Here is a 23,345-nt window from a genome sequence, read left to right on the forward strand (position 1 = left end):
AACTATGCTTTCTCTTTCTAAAAAAAAAACGATGTGCAATTTAATCATTTTTGTGTCGAGTCAACTCTCAGCTTGATTTGTGCACATTGTAGATAGTCTCGCAATATCAAGGGAGCTTGTAAAATTAATATCAAGCATGAAATTTTGTTCCAATATCACGCGTGATATTGCGAGCGCATGAGAGCGGAAAATATCAATGGATTTCTGATTTTGCCAACACTGATTGTGTGTACATGGTATATTTATGTTTATATTTATATTTATAAAAAAAAATTCATTGATAAATTGGCTTAGTACCTCCACTACTGGCTCACCCACCCTATTGCAACAACTAGATCATATTGGAACAGCACAAAGTATTGGTCTAAAAACTTGTTAAAATATTAGAAGTTTATTCGTCAGGCAAAGTTTGAATTTCCTGTTTATAAGAGGATACAAACATTTTATATATATGTTACATTTGGCTTGAATGCCCTCCATGTGATTTTTAAAAGTAAATTTTTGGTCAAGTACTAATCCAAGATATTTCACTTGGTTTGACCAAGAAATTGGAACTCCGTTCATAGTGACTATGTGACTACTACTAGGTTTCAAAAACGAAGCTCTAGGCTTGTGTGGAAATATTATAAGTTGAGTTTTGGAAGCGTTGGGAGAAATCTTCCATTTTTGTAAATAAGAAGAGAAAATATCTATCTGCAATTTGCTGCAAATAAGACTTCTTCCTTTAACGGAAATGCCTGTGTCATCAGCTAACTAAGATTTGTTATGGCAACCCTGAGGCAATTCAGGGAGGTCCGAAGTGAAAATGTTATACAATATAGGCCCAAGCATGTTGCTCTGATGAACCCCTACTCTAACAAGAGTCGTTCAGATTTGGAATTTTGGTAATTTACTTGCAGAGTTCTGTCAGTTAAATAATTTTGAACTAATTTCATAATATAGAGTGGAAAATTAAACTTTTTCAATTTAGCAATCAAACCTTCACACTGTAGAATGCTTTTTCTCCACCTCCAGTTGAGCAGCCTTCAGATTTGTTTGAGCGAATTAAATTGATAACTCTTAAGAGTTGATGAGTAGTTGAATGCCCAACAGCTCATCTGTAAACATTAAGTTCGTATTGACTTATTGAAGAAATCAAACTTATTGGACGGTAGCTAGATGCTTCAGCCAGCTTTTTACCCGGCTTCAAAATTGGAACAAATTTTGTATTTTTCCATTTATCAGGAAAGTATGCCAAATGAAAACATCTGTTTAATAAATTTATCAAGAAAGATAAGGTACTCTATGAGAGTTTTTTGATGAGGATATAGAAAATTCCATCATCAGCTGGAGCTTTCATATTATGATTTTTTTTGGTTGGAGATCTTAATTCGAGAGAAAATATTCACATAATCCCGGGCAACCAATCCAAACTGAAATTATGGGAATTCTCGAATTGCTTTGCAAGTTTCTAAGCTTTTTTCCGAAATTGTGATCAACATTTTACCACCTTATATAAGTGCTGGAATACGCTTTGAAGGTTTTTTTTCCAATTTTTTTTTTTGAATTTCCACAGAGGAACTCGGGTCTCATTATTTCAAAAGTTTTGTTCCTCAGGGCAGAGAATCTTGTTTTAATTTGTTTTTGCATATCCCGCCAGATAACTTCCATGACAGGATCGCGTGTTTTTTGATATTGCCTCCTACGGACATTTTAAAGACGGATCAAAAGCTGGAGGTCGTCGTCTATTATAATTTAATCGAATTTAACCTCGCATTTTGGTACTGAGGCAGTTCTTGCTACAACTATAGAAATAGTCAGGGATTCAAAAACATAACAAACATCATCTTTGGTTTGCAAAGGAATGTTTGGAGCAAAGCTATATTCCATAAATGTTCGATATTGCTCCCAATCAGCTGAATGATAAATGAAAGTTGGATTAGAAATGCGTGAAGGTGATCAGAGCCGAAGTCAGCATGGGTAACACATTGGCTACAAAAATTGACATGAATCAATGCAGACCAAACCGATAGTTGACGGATTTCTTGCTGAATAAAAGCATGTTGTTCTATCTGGATATTGAATACTGTAATAACCAGCAGAACAATCATCAAACAGAATATTACAATTGGAATTGCTTTGAGCATTATTCCATGAGCGGTGTTTTGCATTAAAATCACCAATAATGAAGAATTTACACATATGACGGGTAAGTTTCTGAAAGTCACCCTTAAGAAAATTATTTTGCTAGCCTACGCATTGCAATGGCAATTAAGTAGCTATAAACGTAAGTTGTCCAAATTTTGTTTCAACAGAAACTCCCAAAGTTTCAAAAACTTTGGTTTCAAATGAAGAAAAAATTTGATGTTTGATACGTCTATGAACAATGATGGCAACGCCACCACAGGCTCCATCAAGACGATCATTTCGATAAACGAAATAAGTTGCGTCCCTTTTAACCTTATGGTTAAGGTTTAAGGTTTAAGTAACGTTTCAGTTATAACGCACGTTATGAACTCTGAAAAAGTTAAATAGCTCGTCTACATTATTTTTAAGAAATCGAGCCTTCCAATTCAAATATTTAATGATTTGAAATCAATTACTGAATTTCAAAGTCATGACTATATTGTTCGCAAATTTAACTCCAGTTTGAATAGTAATTATGTCAATTAATGTCAATCATGTCAAAATTATCAAAATTTCCGTAAGAATTATTGCTAGAATTTTGATTTATACCAGCAGCAATAGCAGCATAGGTAGCTCCAGCGAATGAAGCAGGTATAAATGAAGAATTCGAAGCAGGGTGATGTTTGTACCTACGGGTACGAATGTAGAATTTGTTCCTCGCTGACCGTTGTTAACAGCAGAGGAATTTTCCAAGTACAACAAATTCATAGAATTATGTTGATTAAACTGGTATACAACGAAAACCAGTCATACAAAGGTGTTATAAACTGTTATAGAACATGTGTGTTGCTTGGGTTGTACCTGGCCGGAAACGTTTAACGTTTCCTACTTAGAACGAGATTGTAGGATCACTTTGCGAGTCTTACATTCCCAAAAATTGGATTTGTGGTTTTTATCACAATTTGAACATTGAGAGGTTTCACCATAATTAATGCATTTAGCTGACATGTAGAAATTATTGTCCCGTGAACCACGCCACTGGGTGAGGTTTTGAAAATTTTCTCCAGTCTTCCTGAAGTACTTCCACTTCACTCGGGCATGAAACATAAGGCTAGCTTTTTCTAAGGCCTTAAAGTTTAGTGCACTACACTTGAATTGAACTAAATAAAAATCATTAGAAATCTGCTTGCACGAATCACCAGGACTGGATTTCATTTTCATTTTGATTAATTGGACAGGCCCAACTTCAAGTAATTTCTTAATTAATCTTTGATCTGATCCAGGGATTCACCACTTCTTGAACTTCACAATCTTGAACAGACATTCAGTGTTGGTGTCGTAAGTAAAAAAAGTGTGTTGCTTCTCAGTACGATACTTGAGAAGACGTTTTAATCGGTCCAAGGTTTCAGCACAGCAAAAAATAAATTTTAATATTACATCCAAGAGGGTGCCCTTCAATCATGTTGAAAATCTCATGTTATTTTTATGGCCACAAAAATAAACAAATGCACTAAAAACAGCGTAATGTCACATCTTATTTTCGACACGATTGAAGTGCATCCACTTTGATGTGATATTAAAATTATTTTTTACTGTAAGCAAAAACACGGCATTCACCTCGACGGCCAATTTGAAGTGAAAACTTTAATTTAACGAAGTTTCAAAGCTCCGTGCGAAGAGCATGGAAAACGGAAGTCGTTACCGCAATATTTCCTTTTTGGCATTAAACCGAGAATGTTTAATGGTATTTTGCCTGGATGATGGATCATTCTCATCATACTTAAGTATATCAAATTGATTGCTCAATTGAATTTCATCAGAAGGGGGATCAAACGATTGCCCTTTTCTTTTGCGCTTTTGTGCTTCTGCTGGATGTTTTCAAATTAGTTTTTTTTTTGAAGATTAGTTAAATTACAGTTTCATGTTCTTCTTCATCGTTTGTTTAAAATAATGTAAATTTTTGCGGTATCTAGTGCACTCGTTATTAGCGCTAGATGTGGCGTAAATTTACAAGATATTTCATGAGAATTTATGCACAATTTTATATAAAAGCTTTCGAACCATTTCGATGTTTATGCCAACTATAGCGCAAGACTAAACAAAGGGAGAATTTATGCGATGGTTAAAATCCAGAATGATTTTCTGTGTGGCTCTTTCAAGAGTAAGATAAATCTAATACAATGGAATATACACATAAAATAACTGCAAAAATCTCACAATTTATTGGTTATCGTCAAACAACAGTTTCAAAATATTCTTATTATACAGTACTGGAAATAATAAAGTATACACCGTGTTTTTTTGTCTCTTCAAAATTGTTCAAAGAGCTCTAGCTTTTCAGTAGGTGCATCAGCTTCGAACTTCGTCCCTCATAAAATTGATTTTTTGTTTTAAACTATTTCGAGCATTCACGATTCCACCCTAAATTCATTGTTTTGATCGATCATTTGCGGTCTTATGTATGACACTCTGCTTTATATAAATAATATAGAAGATCTGGGTGTACCCTCACCAGGAAACGTCACTGATATCAGAATTATTTTCTTTTTACTTTTCAAAAAAATCGGTTAATTTTGCAATTCATCGACATGGATTTTCATCATATCCGTTCTTAAAATACTCGTATTATAGTGTTTGTGAAGCTTTTTGAAAACCAGAACCCATCATCTTGCATTCTTAAATGAGGCTATTCGTTAACCGTACGTGTTGGTAGATGCTGATATAAACTTTGGAATTTAGGGATATATTTCTACCAATGAACACAAAAAATTAGAGCTCATTGGGTTCATTGTCCTTCAAGGAATAACAATTTGAAAAATGGTAGTCAAATAGGATTTTTTTTACCAAAACTGCTAAAACTTTATACAAATTCAGTTCGATAGTTCGATAGATAGATATTCGTTTCCAAAATTTGTATGCAGCTCTTTGAATTGTTTTAGAGACACACAAATCACGGTGTATACTTTATTATTGCCAGTACTGTCCTTTAAAGTGAACATTTTATATGTCATCTGATGAGATGAAAGTATAGAGTTGATAGTTCCATTATAGTAGGGCAGTGTGAATTGTCGGTCAAGTTGGACATTGGAAAACCCCAAACGTGACATTCGATTTTACTCTCTTTCTGTATGTTAAACATAACGTCGGACATAGCGCATCATTGTGTAAATACAGCGCACTATGTCCGACGTTATGTTTAACGTACAGATCGAGAGTAAAATCGATTGTCGCGTCTGGGGTTTTCCGATTATCAACTGGAACGATAATATATATAAAGTAGAAAGCGAGCAAAGGAATTGGTGATCATCCTTTTTGCCAGTGGTGGCGGGAGGAAACACCCCCACTATCCCTAATCAACAGATGTGTTTGGTAAAGGGGATGCTCGACCCGATTCGTATCTTCCTCAAAATTGTCCTTTGCTCGCTTTATAATATCTATATACAATTTCCACACTGCCGTACTATAACGGAACTATCAATTATATTCTTTCGTTTTCTCATCTATCGTATAAAATGTCCATTATAAGTCTTATATTGACGTTAAGCATCTGCAACTATATAAATCGTTAACTCCATACGTGAATAATAAAAAAAAGTGCTTAGTTAAAACACATTTTCTGATTAATAAAAATGTTATGAAGATTTGTCTGAAGCAGTTTAATTAAACCGGTGAACATTTTCATGGGAAGGGTATATATACACACTTAGAAATACCTAATTTTACACGTGATGGAATCCATCTTTGACATAAAGGGTGAGACGTAAACTAACATGTCATGTAAAATTAAGTGCTCCGAGACTGAAAAGTTCAGTACTCGACGAAAAGTATGTTTGATTGAGCTGAATTGCGCGCCTATTACGACTCAATTTTATGTCAAAATTGACGCTCGTATATGTCAGTCTCAGCGCACCTAAATTTACATGAATTTTTCTAAGTGTGTACATGATAGAAACAATAGACAGGGAACGGGAATCATACGTGCCATCTCCGGCTTGATAATACCATAGAGGTAACTCTAAGACCAGAAGGTCCCGAAGAAACGTACTCAACTTTTTTGCTCAGCTTTGGTACTCTCTGCGGTTCAAAGCTAATCGATGCACCCCTCGAAACATAGTAATATTAGCGAACCCCTCATTTTATCTGTCAAACTTTCATAGCGAATCAAAACAAACATAGCGTAGTACTAGAATTTAGACTACACACTTAGAAAAATCCATGTAAATTTAGGTGCTCTGAGAGTGACATATACGAGCGTCAATTTTGACATACATTTGAGTCATAATAGACGCGAAATTTAGCTCAATCAAACGTACTTTCGAACTTTTCAGTCTCGGAACACTTAATTTTACATGAAATGATGGGTTACGTCTCATCTTTTATGTCAAAAAAAGGATTCCGTCACGTGTAAGATTAAGTATTTCTAAGTGTGTAGCATGGGGTACGCTTATAGATGTACTTGGTACCAATAGGCTAGCCAAGTAGTGAACCCATTTAAAATCGTTAGTTTCCACCGGTTGGTAATACCATGTTTTTACTGACTGGGCTATCTACCCAACAAACATTATAAACGGAATAAGAGCTTATTCAGGCAAAAATATGCTTCTTCAGCTGAAAAATTGCTTATTTCAAGAGCAAATTTTCATTATGTCGTAAGTAACATTCGCACCAATCCGAGAAAAATAAAGTTTTGTTTTGATGACCGAAAAGTTATTCCTATTTCCAAGTAAACACATATAATCTCATAGTGATAGCAATGTTTAACATATTTAGCAGGGTTTTAATCATACAAATGCAAATCGCTAGCTTTCATGCTAAAAAATACTGGTTTTTGAGTCAAAAGTTATTATGCGTCGTTTGGTGGCCCCTATTGTTACTTAAGTCAAAGTGTATTCACCAGGATATTCGGGAGAATTATCAATTACGTCTCCTGACGTGCAGCCCATTCATCATTTTAGGACTACCGAAATCATCTTAGCAACAAACAGTTCGATTTATTCACTTTAATAATGAGAAAGCGAAACGACGAACGTACACTTTTCACGGGTTTCTCAGCGCTGTTACTTAAGTCAAACGGCATCTCCATAGAAATTGGGTGACTTAAGTAACATCGAAAACTATTTTGATCGGAAGGTGATTACGTCGAAAAGCAATTTGACTGGTAAATAAATTTAAAAATGGCATTCGATCCTATATTCGGACAGTATAATATAGTGTAATAGCAGGAGAATCGATTGACACTGATAGCTCGACTTTGTTTACCTTTGTTACATTCGACGTAATGAAAATTTGCTCTTGATTTAGCCTTTAATCAGCTCAAATTGTTTGTTGGGTAAGGCCTCCATTTAAAAACATATATTTTAATAGAAAACCTCCCGCCACACAAAGGCTTTCTGAGTGGACTGTATCCCTTAATAAACAAATACCATAAACGAACTGTATTCCGGATGTTAAACTATCCCACAAATGGTTCGTATCATACCCCGAACACGTCGTTAAGCTCTTTTTTATTTATTTTTTTTTATTATTAGGGTCTTGCATGAATATTTAAATACTTTAATTAATTATTTTTTCAAGCATACCTTTACTAGGACAAGTTTGCTTAGAATAAATGTATAAGGATTACTAAATACGATTCTCATTAAATGAACACTTTAATACATGTATCAACAAGCAATCGTTACAATTATTTAGAATTGATTTCCCTTTTCAAATTTAAAGCTCGTGTAAATAGCTCACGTTTGCCGACGGTCACGTTCTGTAGTCACACGTGAATGTACTTGAATGTGGACACGGCTGAAGAATCAACCACTTTCGACCAGAACAGAACATTGCCATTAGCTTGGCTTTATTATTTGAATATTTTAATTGCGGCCCCACATGGTGCTGATGCTTTTCCGATTTTCAATCATCTTCTCACGGTTCTATCTATATGACCAGGGTTACAATAACGAGCGCTGCTGGAAATAGCAGTTTTTAAAATCGTAAACTCATTTAGCTTGCTTTTATGAGCGGACATTTCACCAGACTAACTTTTATTGGTCTCTCAGGCGTTGTCAACTGTTCTAAATTTTAAAATAGGACTCTGTTCAATTATTAACGTAACTATCTCAAACGTCTGCCACAACTAATTTTTCGCATGGCCGGAAATAGGCTGTTTTTAAACATGCTGTTAATCATACAATTTCACCTAATCACTAACCACTAGTTTCAGGATTGGCACAAGTTCTTCTTTACTCCGCGTCACTGTTAGCAGATTCTTAAGAATAGCCAATTTTCTATTCACAGCAACTGTAAAACACTTGCCTTTATTTTCCCTTTTTCCAACACAAAGCACAAAACAAATAACACTCCGATCCACTGAACCCTTTTGGCTACTAAACGGCAACTGGTGTTTGTGGCCTTTGGCACAGGATCAGCCTATTTCCACGGAGGCTGTGGTTCAGTTGTTTCCCTTTCGGTTGGCACGAGCGTTATGTCATTAGCAGCATTGAAACACACGTATTTATAAAGCAACACGCCGAAAAAGGAGCACCTTTTTCTTCGGATACCGTATCGGTAGATGATGACGATGTTGCTACACTGTTGCTTCTTCGTCTATTTCAGCGAACCGCATACCTTCATACCGACAATATCCCATGCGGACTTATGCTGCTGCTCCTGATGGAAGTTGCCCTCCCGAGAGCGTAGGTTGCGATTTCTTTTGCACCTTAGCCACCGTGTAACAACCCAGTGGCAGTGTCTCCCGATGCAGGAGAAGATGGGTGACGCAGCAAAAAAGATATATCCTTGCAACACTTAATGATGAGATGTGACGATCATCAATGGTTGTGCTACATCCAAATATCATCACTCCAAAAGCGCGCCACTTTAGCTCTGTATTACAGACAAGCGCGCCAATTTCTTGTCGCATCCTTGTGCAATGTTTCAGGCCGCGTGTGCTCTCCATGTTAGCGTTTTCCATCTTCCCAAGCAGGGTGATGTTGCAGTTATTGGGGGTGGAAATATGTTGGGTGTTGACCATCAAGTGAAGGATGCATAATACGTCATTAGAGGTGTTAATCGTGGAACTGTGTTTGTTTTAGTATTCTATTTCAATTTGATTACTTTTCAATTGTATAGAGAATTGATTACATCTATAAATATAGTATAGATATTGAGTTTTCTTTTTGTCGGCTGATGTTATCTGTAATGGCAAAAAAGACAATTGACACCGTCGTCAACCAGAGGTTGCACAGACTGAACACATAAAGGCCGGCGCACAATAGATACGTTTTCAGGTTTTTTGACAGTTAGCCCATGTATTATCTGTCAAAAAACCCGAAAACGTATCTATTGTGCGCTGGCTTTAACACTAAACAACGGACATCACACAACACCGACTGGAGTAGTTTTTATCAAATGAATAACCCTTAATTGTGGATTTCTTCTTGCCAAATGTTTTAAATTTACACGACACCAAAGTGACTACATATAGGTGTTCTAATGTGTCAAATTCATGATTCAGATCAGCCATATTGGATTTCTGTATGGGACAGCGACGGAATTTGTTTACAATTTGCTCTAAAACCGCACTTTTCCCCACCGCAACCTCCTCGCTTATATAGTGACAAAGTTTTATCACCATGTATATAACCACCGTGCAAGACACTACGATACAGCTTTGTCACTATATCACAGGTTTAGAGTAAATTGTAAACAAACTCGGTCGCTGTTCCATACAAACATTCAACATGGCTGAATCATGAATTTGATACATTAGAACACCTATATGTAGTCACCTTGGTCTCGACCAAGCAGATTCATTGCTGGCGTGATAAAAAGAGATTAGATGTATTGACGAAAACATCATTGCTTTCCGTAATTACTGCCAACAACTCAATCGCCAAACTCAATTTTAAATATCGTGTATCACAATTTATCTCTGTCATTATGGCACAAAGTTGGTCTTAAAGAAACACAAAAATTCACCTTATGTTTTTGCTATATTTCATGGTGAGATAGACAAAATATTTTTACATGTAATTTTTTTCAGAAATCTATGGAAAACACAGATTTTCTTGGATTTTTTATATCTTTTTTGAATATTTTTAGAAAAGTCAAAACGTGCCAGAAAAAAATCATTTTATTTTGGGCGGTAATCTTATCTTTATTGGAATAGTTAGCACGTAGTATCTTCGATCTAAATTCAGTTCACGCCGAATTTTAAGTGGTTCGATATGCAGCAAAGTACACACTAATCCAGCATTTAGGCTCTGAACCATTTGGTGGATTATTTTAACTTTTAGTTAAAATTTGACAGATGAAAAGTTATCGATGAACCCTGCTATCCGAGCTTTGTTATTTCTGACAGACAAGAAGTTAAATTTTGACAACCGTGGGTTGAATACCGGTCGATCGACAGCACGAGGATTTTCGAACATAGAAAATAACTTTCGAAATGTCACTTTTAACCACGAGTTAAATTTAACTTGGCAAATGGTTCACAGCCTTAGTTGTTCGGTAGTTTTTTGTCTGGTCAGCAAAATAGCCACCTTGTTTTACCGACCACGAATTGTAAAACTCTAACCTGTCAATTTTATTCCCGCCGCCATTTTAGCTTCAGTAAAATCCGGGAGCAAGTGTTTAATCGCGCAGTTTTGTTAAAATTTTAATTATATCATGACGGAACTGAGAAAGCACTTAGGCTGTGAACCATTTGCCGAGTTAAATTTAACTCGTGGTTAAAAGTGACATTTCGAAAGTTATTTTCTATGTTCGAAAATCCCCGTGCTGTCGATCGGCCGGTTTTCGAGCCACGGTTGTCAAAATTTAACTTCTTGTCTGTCAGAAATAACCATGCTCGGATAGCAGGGTTAATCGATAACTTTTCATCTGTCAAATTTTAACCAAAAGTTAAAATAATCCACCAAATGGTTCAGAGCCTTAGTGTCTAGTGTCAGTTGTTCTAACGCCAGCGCCATCATGTTATCAAAGAGGGTTTTTGAGTGGGGAAGTCACCGTTAGTGGCGCTTAAGTCGAATAAGTTTTTACAGACATATTGTTCGAGCCTCAACGTCTGTTCTCTGTGGGAGCACGGAAAAAAGATGCCGATTCATTTGAACCATTCATAGCGCAAAGTTATCTGTTGCTAGGATATGAACGAAGCTATTTGCACATTCTTTCTGATACTCTTAGTCGAGACAGTTCATCAAATAGGATGTTATGATTTACGGTGTCGAAGGCAGTCTAGATATCCGTATACACTGCATTTACCTGTCTCGTCCATTACGCCGATGCAAGTCGTTGTGAATTCGCACAGATTAATTTCTTTGGATAGAATGCGTACTGAAAAGGACTGATGTAATTCCTGCACGATCTGAACAATACATCTTTAACAATGGTTGAAGGATAGCTTAAGTTTGTGTATCACAGACTCAATCATCTCTTTTGAAATTTCGAAAACATCGATAACGTCTTTCGCGACTTCATTGATAGTCATTACCGTTTCTTCTGTTGTTGGAGCACGATCTACGAAGACGCTCGCAAAATGTTGGGAGATTAGATAGCACTTTTGCTGTGCAGTGTTAACCGATACGTCTCCCAGATGTATTGAAGTGGGTAGACCAATTTCATTGAGTTTTGAATTGACAAAACTCCAAATTCTTCTTGGATTCCGTTGAAGATCATTCTGTCTTCACTTTACATAGCATTTGAACAGAAAGCGATTGTATCCACGATATCAATTAAATCGGCGTTTATAGAAAGAACATCTTTGGCGGCAGTAGAATTTCAAGGAACTTATTCGGTGTAATGTACATAGACGGACATTATAACAGGCAGGTTTTTTTTTCTGGCAGGGTCTGCTGTTACGGTACCACTTGAGTGATACAGTTCAAAAGAATTATATTCAAATAGTTGGTAGCAGTATCGACATCACGATATTGGGAAACCTCCGACCAATCAACCTACAGCTAGTTCGAGACATCATAATTACTTCGGTGGAGGTCAATCGCTTCTAACTCATAACCTTCTTCATATAGAAGAGGCGGCAGGCATACCAAGAACTGACGATTATATTTTGTACCAAGGTTCACATCGGCCATGTCTCGGGAGCCTTTAAGGAAGTGACCAGAATTTGACATGAGCCAAAATTTATCTTGCAACAAATCATATGGCCTGGCAAGCACCGGATACCACCGAGAAAGTGGCCATAATCTGAAGTAAACTAAAATCACATATAATCACATCAACATTCATATACATGATTATTTTTACCGGGCATGATCTGCACAGCAAAAAATAATGAATATAACATGACGTGTAAACCAAAACCATTTTAAATTTACATCGCTTTAAACTATGTTTTAATTTAATTTTACATTAAAAATCATGCACATAATAAAAACATGATGAAACTCATAAAATTACACGTTTATTCGATTAATTTTCTCCTGCAGTGTAATATCACCACGTGATGTAAAAACTTATCGAAGAACATCGGATTTTCAACGATAAAGCCTATAAATTTACATGCTCGTGTAAATTTAAATCAACAAACATTGAGAAAGCTAATATGGCGGACGGACCGATTATTCGATCAGTTTTTTCTCCGCTCGGTTTATTTTGTATTGTGCGCTCAGTTTTGGTTATGTGGAACGATTTATCGTACATACGCGCGTCCACAAATAGAAAATGGATGACAGACAAAATAATGATTACAGCGGTTTTATACAGAGAACACTTTTAGTTCGTGCAGAAAATCAAAAATTTGGATAAGGAGAGAATAACATTCAAAAATGCGCTCGTGGTTCCTTTTTTCTCCTGACTGATCGTTTTGATGCAGCGGTGGAAGTGTAGGGTATGTACTGTGTCGTAAAGGCGGGTTTTTCCACGTGGGTGATAATTCCGCGTTCTTGAAAATCAGTTCGATTTTATGAAAATTCGTACAAAAAGCCAAAAGCGTGTAATTCTAAATATCCTGTAGAATTACAAAGTGAGTCCATCTAAAGCTATCCATGTAAAATTCAAGAGACGTTTAATTTTACATGCATGTACATTTCAAGTCGTGTAAATTTAAAAACCAATTTAATTGTTTATGAATATGCATGCTCTTTTTATGTGCATGGAAATTCGTGTAAAATTACAAAACAATTTCAACTGTGCATGCAAATTCGTGTAAAATTACAAAATAATTTTAACTGTGTGGGTGCTCCCTGTCCAAAGTGGACTATTCACCATCGTCACATCATCTCACCGTCATGATCTTATCACCATTCCAAAGCAGCAGATGAAGTGGCTGCGCCAGCTCAAACAGCCTTTTTTTTTTTTTTTTTTTTTTTACTTAAAATGATCTTTATTTCTTGTGTATGTGTGGTTTACATTTATGAATTTTTCAAGTGACACAGATGCGTCTTTTCAACTTTAGTTCATTTGAGATTTTAATTATTATTTACAGTTACTAGTCCTATCAGGCCTATTTTAAAGTATGACCACCTTGGTGGAGCTCAAACAGCCTGCGCCGGGTGACTTTAAGTATACAGTAATGACCCGTTTTGTCAGCTCCTCTGTGCATCAAACTTTTAGGCCTGCTGGGGTGAGAGATAATCACGCTTACCACTACACCACCGGCACCGCTTGAGGTATAGCTGGGAGTCATTGATGAAAAAGACTATGGTTGGTGTTTACATTCCATTTTTAGTGTTCAAGATGGCACGAATGAGAAACACGTGCGCGAGCGGATTTTGTACGGATGTAATGCTAATCCTGACTTGTCAATACGGAAACTTGCAAAAAAAAAAAAGATTTACCTAAATCCACTGTTCACGGTGTGCTCAAATCATAAGTAACTAGTGCTGTCAGATTATGTAAGCGAGCTGTCGTTGTTTTGGCCTACTTTTTATTTCTTTTCCTTGGCCTTGGTATTGACATCAGCTAAGACTTATGCAACTATACGGGTTGGCTTATAGACTTGATCCTAAATTAATTGCCTCACGGTAACACAACATGTTTATAAATAATTTATCCAGGGTGCCAGAACCTTTCAAAGGCTTCAAGTTTTTACTAGTCGTATTAAAATTTAGTTATTTTTAAGTCATACAATCCTCTGATTTTCCAGCCCTGGATCATTTTAATTTTCTTCTTTTTTTCTCACAACATTTTTTTAAATTTTCCCAAGATTTTTTAAGAGAAAGTTTCAAGTTATCTCATTCAAATTATTGATAAAGATGACGGGAATCATGCTCAATAACATTAGGAAGAAAACCAGAATTAAAAAAATTATTTTCATCAGACAGTGACAGATTTTTAAAATTCGGAACCGGATATAATTTTAAATGTTTCCTACTTCGGTAAATGTTGAGCATTTCGAAAATATATTTGTTTAAACCAAAACTTATAAAAGGATTTTTTTAAATATCTTTATTAAGGAGACTTTCAGCCCTGGGCTGGTTCGTCTCCGGTAATAAAAGGATCATAACCTTGCAATAATAGTCCTTTTAATGTTGTACATAAAATCAACTCTCAACTCAACGATTAACATTTAGAACATTTTATAATTTTTTGTGACTCTAACAATTGGGTTGTTTAACTTCGAAAAATAACCGATTAATAAACATCATCTGATAGAGCTTCGTTTTCTGAACACAACGATATTTTCATCGATTCGTAGACATTCATCTCGATTTTTAAATCAAGATTTAAATGTATGATCGTTTACACTAAATATATTCGTTGACAGCTCGCTCCCATAAAAAGTCCCACCAAGGGACGCTGAAATGGTGATTTTTGCTAATGTAATCGCTCTTATTTGAAATAGTTCCAGTGTACCAAAATTGATGAAATGTTGAAGTTCGGTTCCATTTTTAATGCAGATAACGAATGTGTATTTACCTCAATAGGCCTAGTATACAGATCGAAGCTAAACGAAATTTGAAGCACGTGAAAACTAATGAAATTTCGCTAGCGAAAAAGGTTGTGAAAAAGTGTTTGTGGAACATTTTCCAGTTTCCTTTTTTCGCAGTTAACAGTTAAAGCCCTGCAGTAAAAGTATGGACGTCTGTCAAAAGTTGTTCCAATCGAACCGTAAAAATGCACCGCTTTGCTCGATTGGAACTGCTTTTTTTAAGTTTTGTGGTGACAGTCGTCCATACTTTTACTGTAGGGCTTTATTAACAGTTCATGTGAAACGAAATCGATCAGTTTACACCTCCGTATAGAGCCTGAATTTATAAAAAGGCGACATCTTATCCATTTGACAGGTCTTCTGCTCGATTGGAATGACTTTTCCTATGACTTTGACAGACAATCGATTGTTCCAATTTTGACATGTCGCCTCTTTATAAATTTAGGCTCTTTAGAGCAACCGTAACGGTACGCTGCTAAACTCATTTTAGCAGCCCTCATCATAGCGCAGCTACCGTATCGGGGGTTGCCATACGAGTAACTAAAATAGCAGTCGACTTCTCGGTAAGAGCAACCGTAAAGCTGGGTTTAAACAGGGCAAGTCAATTGATCAAGTCAGTTGAATTCAACTGACTTGAACGCGAATTGAACGTGTAAACCATGCCATCCAACTGACTTGATCAACTCACTTGAATTGAAAAAAGTTGAACCAGGTTCAACTTTTCAAGCCAATTGAATTCAACTGAGTTGATCATTTGACTTGCCTAGTCTAAACCCAGCATAACGGTCGTTGTCATTTGCGCGACTATTTTAACAGCGCACAGCGCTCTCATTTTAGTTTAGTCACTCTTCTCCACACCGGTCGCTGCTATCGCGGTTATCAAATTACTCGCCTTTGTCCATACCGGTAGTGAGCATTTGGTAGCGCGCTTATTAGAGCAACCGTAACGGTACGCTGCTAAACTCATTTTAGCAGCCCTCATCATAGCGCAGCTACCGTATCGGGGGTTGCCATACGAGTAACTAAAATAGCAATCGACTTCTCGGTACGTGCTGTCAAATCAGCCTACTGATCATTCTTGTATGAAACTGGTTCCAAACGTAAACAAACGCTGTAGGTTTCTTATGGCTTGTTCACGTTTGGAACCAGTTATCCCAGTTATGCGAGGTAGGCGACGATTGTTCGTATTGGACAGCCAACTCCCCCCCCCCCCCCTTGCGTTTTTCACGCAGGTGAAAAATCTGGATCAACAATAGAAAAGGGCCCATCAGCATTTGTAAACAAACCGTTCTAAAGCCCTTTCCTCACAAAGCGAAGGCCACCCTCGCAAACCAACACTATCATCGGATAGGGGAAAGTTTCCCCTACATGATGATGGTGTTCGTTTGCGTGGGCAGCCTTTGCTTTAAGCGGAAAGGGCTTTCGAACGGTTTGTTTACAAATGCTGATGGGCCCTTTTCTATTGTTGATCCAGAAATGTAGTATTTTGTATGAGATTTTCGCTTCGCTTCGATCTCTATACAGGCCTATAGGCCTATATACACGGACAGAAAATTGTTTGCATTGAATAAAAAAAAAACTTTAATTGTATTTAAGCAAACAATTCCGGTTGAAATTATATTGCATTTTGTTGTTTCAATAATACTTATTCATATAAATTCAAAATAGGATTCCTTTTGTTTTAATCAGCCACTTTTCAACTGCAACTATTGTAAAAATAACAATATTCTATTATTAAGCCAAAATAGTTAATTTTAATTTAGCATTTATTTCCTGTGTCTATTTTCTGGGTCAAGAAAGCAAAAATAGCTACCAACGATTCCCTCGTTTTCACCCGGACAAAAATGTAAACAATAACAATACTTCCGCGTTATCAATGTTTCTGTTTTTTTCCATTATTTTTTTCCGTCGATCATGTTTTCCGTAATGACGAGTACCAATGCTCCCGACGCCAGGAAGGCAGCTCCCACATCTGGACCCTACATATCGACCCATCAACTCATGAACCGGGGGCTTTTATTTTATGCCTCTGAAATTCAATTGCAATTTCTGCAATTTTGTTTCAAAAAGAAAACGAAACATAAAAAAAAATGCCATATTATTTTTGCATCAATAAACATATTTTTATTTCTACTGCGTGAATTGTCAGACTTTATAAAATAAATATGATTGAATCAACAAGAAATCTCTTTTAAAAACAAACTTTTTTTTGTTGTTGACCCAGCTGCCAAATTTGACAGCTTACGTCAAAACCATGAAAGCTCTTGTAAATTCTAACATATTTCCTTATTGATTTAACAATCCATGGGTTTTTAGAAACAAAAATACTGGATTGTTGAAACAATAATGATTTCTTTTTGCAGCCAAAACAAATATTATTACTTTTAAAATATTTCTTTCTGCGTGTACCCCTAACCAAACCAACTGAGCAAAGCAAAATGATAAAACATATTTAGTATCCCTAATTTATTAAAATTTTCAATAAATGTATGTTAATAAAGATGTTGCGCGTTAGTGAACGTTCAATTCTTAAAGATTTCTTATTTTTATCGAAGACATTCCTAATTCTTCATCTCATTTCTAGATAGAGCTGGAATTAGGGCGTAACAGCTTTTGTAAACAATGACTTCTATCGATGATTTCTAGGAACTCAAGGCACGCCCACGCAGACCAACATAACCATCGGATAGGGGAAGTCTTTCCCTATCCGATGAGGATGTTGGTTTGCGTGAGTGAGCCTTGAATTTCTAGAAATCATCGATAGAAGTCATTGTTTACAAAAGCTGTAAGGCCCTAATTCCAGCTCTATCTAGATTTCATCTTATTTATCTCTAACTTTCACTTTTTTTTCTATTTTTGAGCGAATTCGCCTACGTAAAGGCATAGAGGTAAATTTTCACCGGTTCCACTGACCTGGAACCCCCGGACACCCGAGGGGGGTGACACATCTAAATCTCAAGTTTAGATGCTCAACAAATCTCACACTAGCGAATCAATCTTCGAAATATCTTCTTTCATTTGTCGCATCTACTTGCATCGCTCATCATCTTTTTGCAGGAAATCTTCAGAATCGTCATCAATCTTCTTTCTATCTACTCAGTGTGCGCGCAGCTAGCCACAGCAAAACACAATCTTTTTTGCATTGTAGATAGAGTCGTCCCCCTCGCGGACACCCCCTCCAACGGGTCCCTGCATCACGGCTCAGGACCCCAATACCCACAGGTCACCCTTAATCGCAGGGTGAAAGAGCAGGAATTTAGATGCCCTGCCCGAAGATCTAAACTGAAATGCATAAAAAAATGACAAAATGATACACTCTTTGCACACTGTCAAAGATCATATTGCAGACAAAATCAACTATGTTCAAATCAAAACAAAAATACTAGCCCATCTGGTGGCTGATGGCACAAGCTTATAAGAAAATTCTATTACAGTGAACCACATTATTTTAATTGATTTCTTCGCCAGTTAGTCGTCTGTCACTTCGTGTGTGCCAATAGGCTACTAAGGCTCTGAACCATTTGGTGGATTATTTTAACTTTTGGTTAAAATTTGAATGGAAAGTTATCGATTAACCCTGCTATCCGAGCGTGGTTACTTCTGACAGACAAGAAGTTAAATTTTGACAACCTTGGCTAAGTTCTTCTCGAAAACCGGTCGATCGACAGCTCAGGGATTTTCGAACATAGAAAATAACTTTCGAAATGTCACTTTTAACCACGAGTTAAATTTAACTCGGCAAATGGTTCACAGCCTAAAGTGGTGAGCCAATTTAAAATCGTTAGTTTCGTATAGGCCTTTTTAATAGAAACTAAACGATCGATTCAGCCTCTGGTGGTGGATAGGAGAACGTCAAAAAGAGTGTTGTGAGCATACATTTTTGCCTTGAGACATAGGAAGCGGAACACTTTTTTACTTTTCCTGATAAATTGATTCATCTGAGATGCTGCAAAACTTAATCTACAGTTGAAACATTTAATTCTGTAACGTTTTTGAAAAGATCCTGCTGGAGTTCAGGAATATTTTTGTTGAGAGAAATGGAAAATTAGAAAAGTGCCTTAGTGGTTATGATCTTCCGGATTTCTTGTGTGTGAATAGTTTAGGTGCAAATCAGTTCAGATTTGTGGAAAATCGTACAATAAGACAATTACCGATGGAAATTGGCAAGTTTTTGAATGAAAAATGCTGTTATTTGCGTTGGGGAAAATACTTATTCTGATGTAAACAAACGGTTTGGTTGACGTTTCTTCTCGAACTCGCGTGGTGCACTCTACGTTGGTGGTGCATTAAAAAGGCGTATTGATTGTTGGTAGTAGTGTTGCCATGTGGTACAATCCAGTAGTAGTGGTGTTGCCATGTGGTACACTGAAAAATTGCAATAGCAGATTATTCACCAAAGTTTTCGAGCCGCTCCGTCTGTCACTTCGTTTGTGGTATTACCAACAATCAATACGAAACTAAAGGCCCAAGTGCAATGAGAGCGGAAGCGGAACGGCAGTGGCAGCGGAAAAGCCCGGTCTGAGTAAGCCTATTTGTCGGATTGAAAACTAGTTAGAACCACAAACGAAGTGACAGACGACTAACTGGCGAAGAAATCCATTAAAATAATGTGGTTCACTGTAATAGAATTTTCTTGGAAGCTTGCGTTTCTCCGGGACCTTCTAGTCTTAGAATTACCTCTATGGTATTACCACAAACGAAGTGACAGACGGAGCGGCTCGAAAACTTTGGTGACTAACCTTCTATTGCAATTTTTCAGTGTACCACATGGCACACTACTGGATTGTACCACATGGCAACACTACTATTGGATTGAACTACCATTTTCACCAAATGTACTAGAATATTTTGGTTCTATCTCTTTCACTCTACTCAAAACTGAAATGCATAAAAAAATGACAAAATGATACGCACTCTTTGCACACTGTCAAAGAATCATTGTACACAAAATCAACTTTGTTCAAATCAAAACAAAAAAACTAACCCATCTAGTGGATGATGGCACAAGCTTCCAAGAAAATTCTATTACAGTGAACCACATTATTTTAATGGATTTCTTCGCCAGTAAGTCGTCTGTCACTTCGTTTGTGGTATTACCTTCCGGTTGAATACTGTCGGCAAGGGTAGTGGCATCATTCAGAATTTAATCCTTTTCGCTCTGACTTTTGCCGGCCGAGAAGGTTCCTCAGCTCAATGTCCTCATCCTCATCTTATTCCTCCTGTTCGTCCATATCTTCGTCGGATGAAAACAGTTTCTCCGGCTGTGAAAACAAAGGGAAAGTATCTTCCAAAATACTTACCAATAATGTGATTCTGAGCTGGGTTACAGTTTCGCATATGGGATGATAGCAGCAGCAACACACGAACGGCAGCAGCAGAAATACACAACCAATGCTGGAAGCGACGCGGTTTTGACAGTGTTTATTTTTTCATCCAAATAGGAGTAAATTGCAACTACCCATATTTAGGAAAAGCTACTTTACTCATAATGTGAGTGAATTCTACTGATTTTTATCAGTATCATTCACCCATATTATACACGCTAACTTGAAAGTACCCATTAATGGGTAAAAAAAGACCCATTTCTAAGAAAAGTGGCTTAACTCATTAAATGAGTAAACCCAATATTACTCATTAATGAGTATTTGATACATACTTCAAAAAATGGGTACTTTTTAGCTTTCATGTTCTTACTGGAGATGAATAAAAAATACCCATTTTATCAACAAAATTATTTTATGGGCTTCCTGCCGTAAATAATTTAACCAAATATTAAAAGTAGTCAAAAGAAAAAAAAATAATAATCTTTTATATTGCTCTAAAATATAATAAAATATGTGTTACAGATTGTAACCTGCCACCCTTTAAACGAGAAAAGGTTGTTCCGGCCTCGGTTCCGGCTGTTCCGATTTCAACCTTCGTCACCGTCTTCCATTGCCAAACCATCCTGATATTCGATTAAATTCCACTGGTTCCACGGCTACCCAGTAAAATTAGCACTCATTCGCCAGTCTCCACTAATCGAAGCTAAAGGCAATCTCCTTTACTTTCACTTCGCTAACCTGAAACGGAACTGAGAACGGAACACATCACACTTCTAGTTTGATTTCTAGCTCTTACCTCGTGAAAATCACCTCGGTTTGCTTGGTGAGACTTCTATCCGGCGCACTATTTTCACCCGAATTAATACCGGCCAGATGGAATCTGCTAGCACAATCAAACTACCGTTCGAGTTTCCTTCGCGTATCCTCTTGAGCCGTGACTTTTTTCTACATGTTTCCAAAATGCAAAATAACAATAATGTGTTTACTCATTTTTATTGCATGAAGTCATTTTTTAAAGTGAATAAAAAGTAACCATTTTTCATTTTTGGAAAATACCCATTTTTTGACAACATAGTATGGATTCCAAAAAAGAGTTAAAGATACTCATTAAATGGGTACTTTCAAGTTAGCGTGTAGGTATTGTATCAGAAACCCAAATATGGGTGAATCAACTATCTATTTATGGCTGAACTAAACTAAGCGTGTAAACTTAACTGGGGAATATTAATTGGCCGTGTATATATTGTGCCCGGGCCTTTAGAATATCGCACACACCTATTGACGAATTGTCAAACTGTGGATCGCATTTTTTGACAAAAACATCTGTTTGTTTCGCGCCGATTTCAGTTTGGCTTGTCCCGCGATTTTTCCACTAAATTTATCATTTCTGCCTCGACTTCTTTCAAGTATTGACGTGTTTGCGCGAAGCTCGGAGAACCGTGTTTCTAACGCATCAAATTATTATAAACTAAGCAACTATTAGTGAGTATTTAACATTAAAACTGCAAGCATTTAAATTAAAAGCCTACGTTGTTTTTACGCAGAAAACCCAAAATGTTCGAAGCTCGTCTTGTTGCCAGCACTACGCTGAAAAAGGTCCTGGAGGCCGTGAAGGACCTGCTGAATGAAGCCACGTTCGACTGCAGTGACTCGGGTATTCAATTACAGGCTATGGACAATTCCCACGTTTCATTAGTATCACTATCACTTCGTTCCGATGGTTTCGATAAGTACCGCTGTGATCGAAATCTCTCTATGGGAATGAATCTGGCCAATATGTCCAAAATCATGAAGTGCGCCAACAATGATGATACCGTGACCATGAAAGCACAAGACAATGCGGATACAGTCACTTTTATGTTTGAATCGCAAAACCAGGAGAAAGTCTCTGATTATGAAATGAAGCTGATGAATCTGGATCAGGAGCATTTGGGAATTCCGGAGACGGATTATGCTTGCATTGTACGGATGCCTGCTATTGAATTTGCCCGTATTTGCCGAGATCTGTCTCAATTCGGTGAATCCGTTGTCATCTCTTGTACGAAAGAGGGTAAGTTTACTCTATTTTACTCGAAGAATCAATAATAATCGTTGCCTTTTCAACGTAGGAGTAAAATTCTCTGCATCTGGCGATGCTGGATCGGCTAACATTAAGTTGGCTCAGACCTCCTCTGTCGACAAAGAAGATGAAGCGGTTGTTATCGAGATGCAAGAGCCAGTAACACTGACTTTCGCTTGCCGTTACCTGAACTCTTTCACTAAGGCGACTCCGTTGTCCAGCCAGGTGCAGCTTTCCATGTCGGCTGATGTTCCACTTGTTGTGGAATACAAGATTCAAGATCTAGGACACATCCGGTACTATCTGGCACCGAAGATCGAGGATGATGAAAACTAATGTTTAAGATATGTCATATTTCTAATTGCGTTCTAGATGTGGTAGGGTTAAGTTATTACGAATAAGGAAAAATTAAAAAATTTCTCTAACAAATGATAGGTTTTCATGATTGTGAAAAACCACAAACTCAATGAAAAATGAATCTTCAACTATTTTATATGCCCCACAATAATGGAAGCTATCAAATAGAAGGGTTCCGTAATTGTCAGGGGGGGGGGGGGGGGTTGGTCTGTACCTACCACATTCTTATACAGATTGAGATTGACAGGATTGCCCTAAAATGTACATACATTGCCACTTAGTCAGATCTGTCCATCCATTGGGAAACCCCAAGTAATACACGGATGATCAGATTAAACTCAAAATTGTTTGGTTTTTCGCTCAAAATCGTAAAAACTTAGGTTACTCATACAGGGCTATTCTGCGCGGCGTGTGAGGTGAAGTAACAGTGAAGTGATGGTGAACAATAATTGTATCTCAGGCCTATTCTGCGCGGCGTGTGAGGTGAGGTGACTCGCTCTCACTTGTGAAGTGACAATTATTGTCACTTCACAAGTGAGAGCGAGTCACCTCACCTCACACGCCGCGCAGAATAGGCCTGAGATACTACTTTGATAAATAATCAGTAAGCCCAGAATTA

The 23,345-nt window shown here is 37.1% G+C and overlaps 2 protein-coding genes across 4 annotated transcripts in view; one reads left to right on the plus strand and one right to left on the minus strand.

Annotated features, from left to right (window-relative positions):
• Positions 1-8,631, minus strand: part of sNPF (short neuropeptide F precursor) — a 90,682-nt gene extending 82,051 nt beyond the window's left edge. For 2 of the 3 annotated variants that reach the window (XM_065222568.1, XM_065222567.1), the window contains exon 1: positions 8,306-8,631. The gene's annotated coding sequence lies outside the window, so the exon portion shown is untranslated. The remainder of the gene's footprint in view (positions 1-8,305) is intronic. The other variant, XM_065222569.1, reaches the window with a different exon arrangement.
• A 13,059-nt stretch (positions 8,632-21,690) lies between these two features.
• Positions 21,691-22,759, plus strand: PCNA (Proliferating cell nuclear antigen). Its single transcript, XM_065222570.1, has 3 exons — positions 21,691-21,792; positions 21,855-22,360; positions 22,419-22,759. The coding sequence occupies exons 2-3, from the start codon at positions 21,865-21,867 to the stop codon at positions 22,703-22,705; spliced, it is 783 nt and encodes a 260-aa protein (XP_065078642.1). The 5' UTR covers positions 21,691-21,792; positions 21,855-21,864; the 3' UTR covers positions 22,706-22,759.
• Positions 22,760-23,345: the final 586 nt, after the last annotated feature.

This window comes from Ochlerotatus camptorhynchus, unplaced genomic scaffold, assembly GCF_037179485.1.
Source record: "Ochlerotatus camptorhynchus isolate MF236.1 unplaced genomic scaffold, CSIRO-AGI_Acam_v1.1 ptg000176l, whole genome shotgun sequence".
Classification (NCBI taxonomy): domain Eukaryota; kingdom Metazoa; phylum Arthropoda; class Insecta; order Diptera; family Culicidae; genus Ochlerotatus; species Ochlerotatus camptorhynchus.

Excerpts from the sequence above, each read along its gene's own strand:
- PCNA (XM_065222570.1), top strand. The coding sequence starts at position 21,865 with ATGTTCGAAGCTCGTCTTGTTGCCAGCACTACGCTGAAAAAGGTCCTG. Across the intron at positions 22,361-22,418 it reads CATCTCTTGTACGAAAGAGG|GAGTAAAATTCTCTGCATCT; the intron begins GTAAGTTTACTC and ends TTTTCAACGTAG.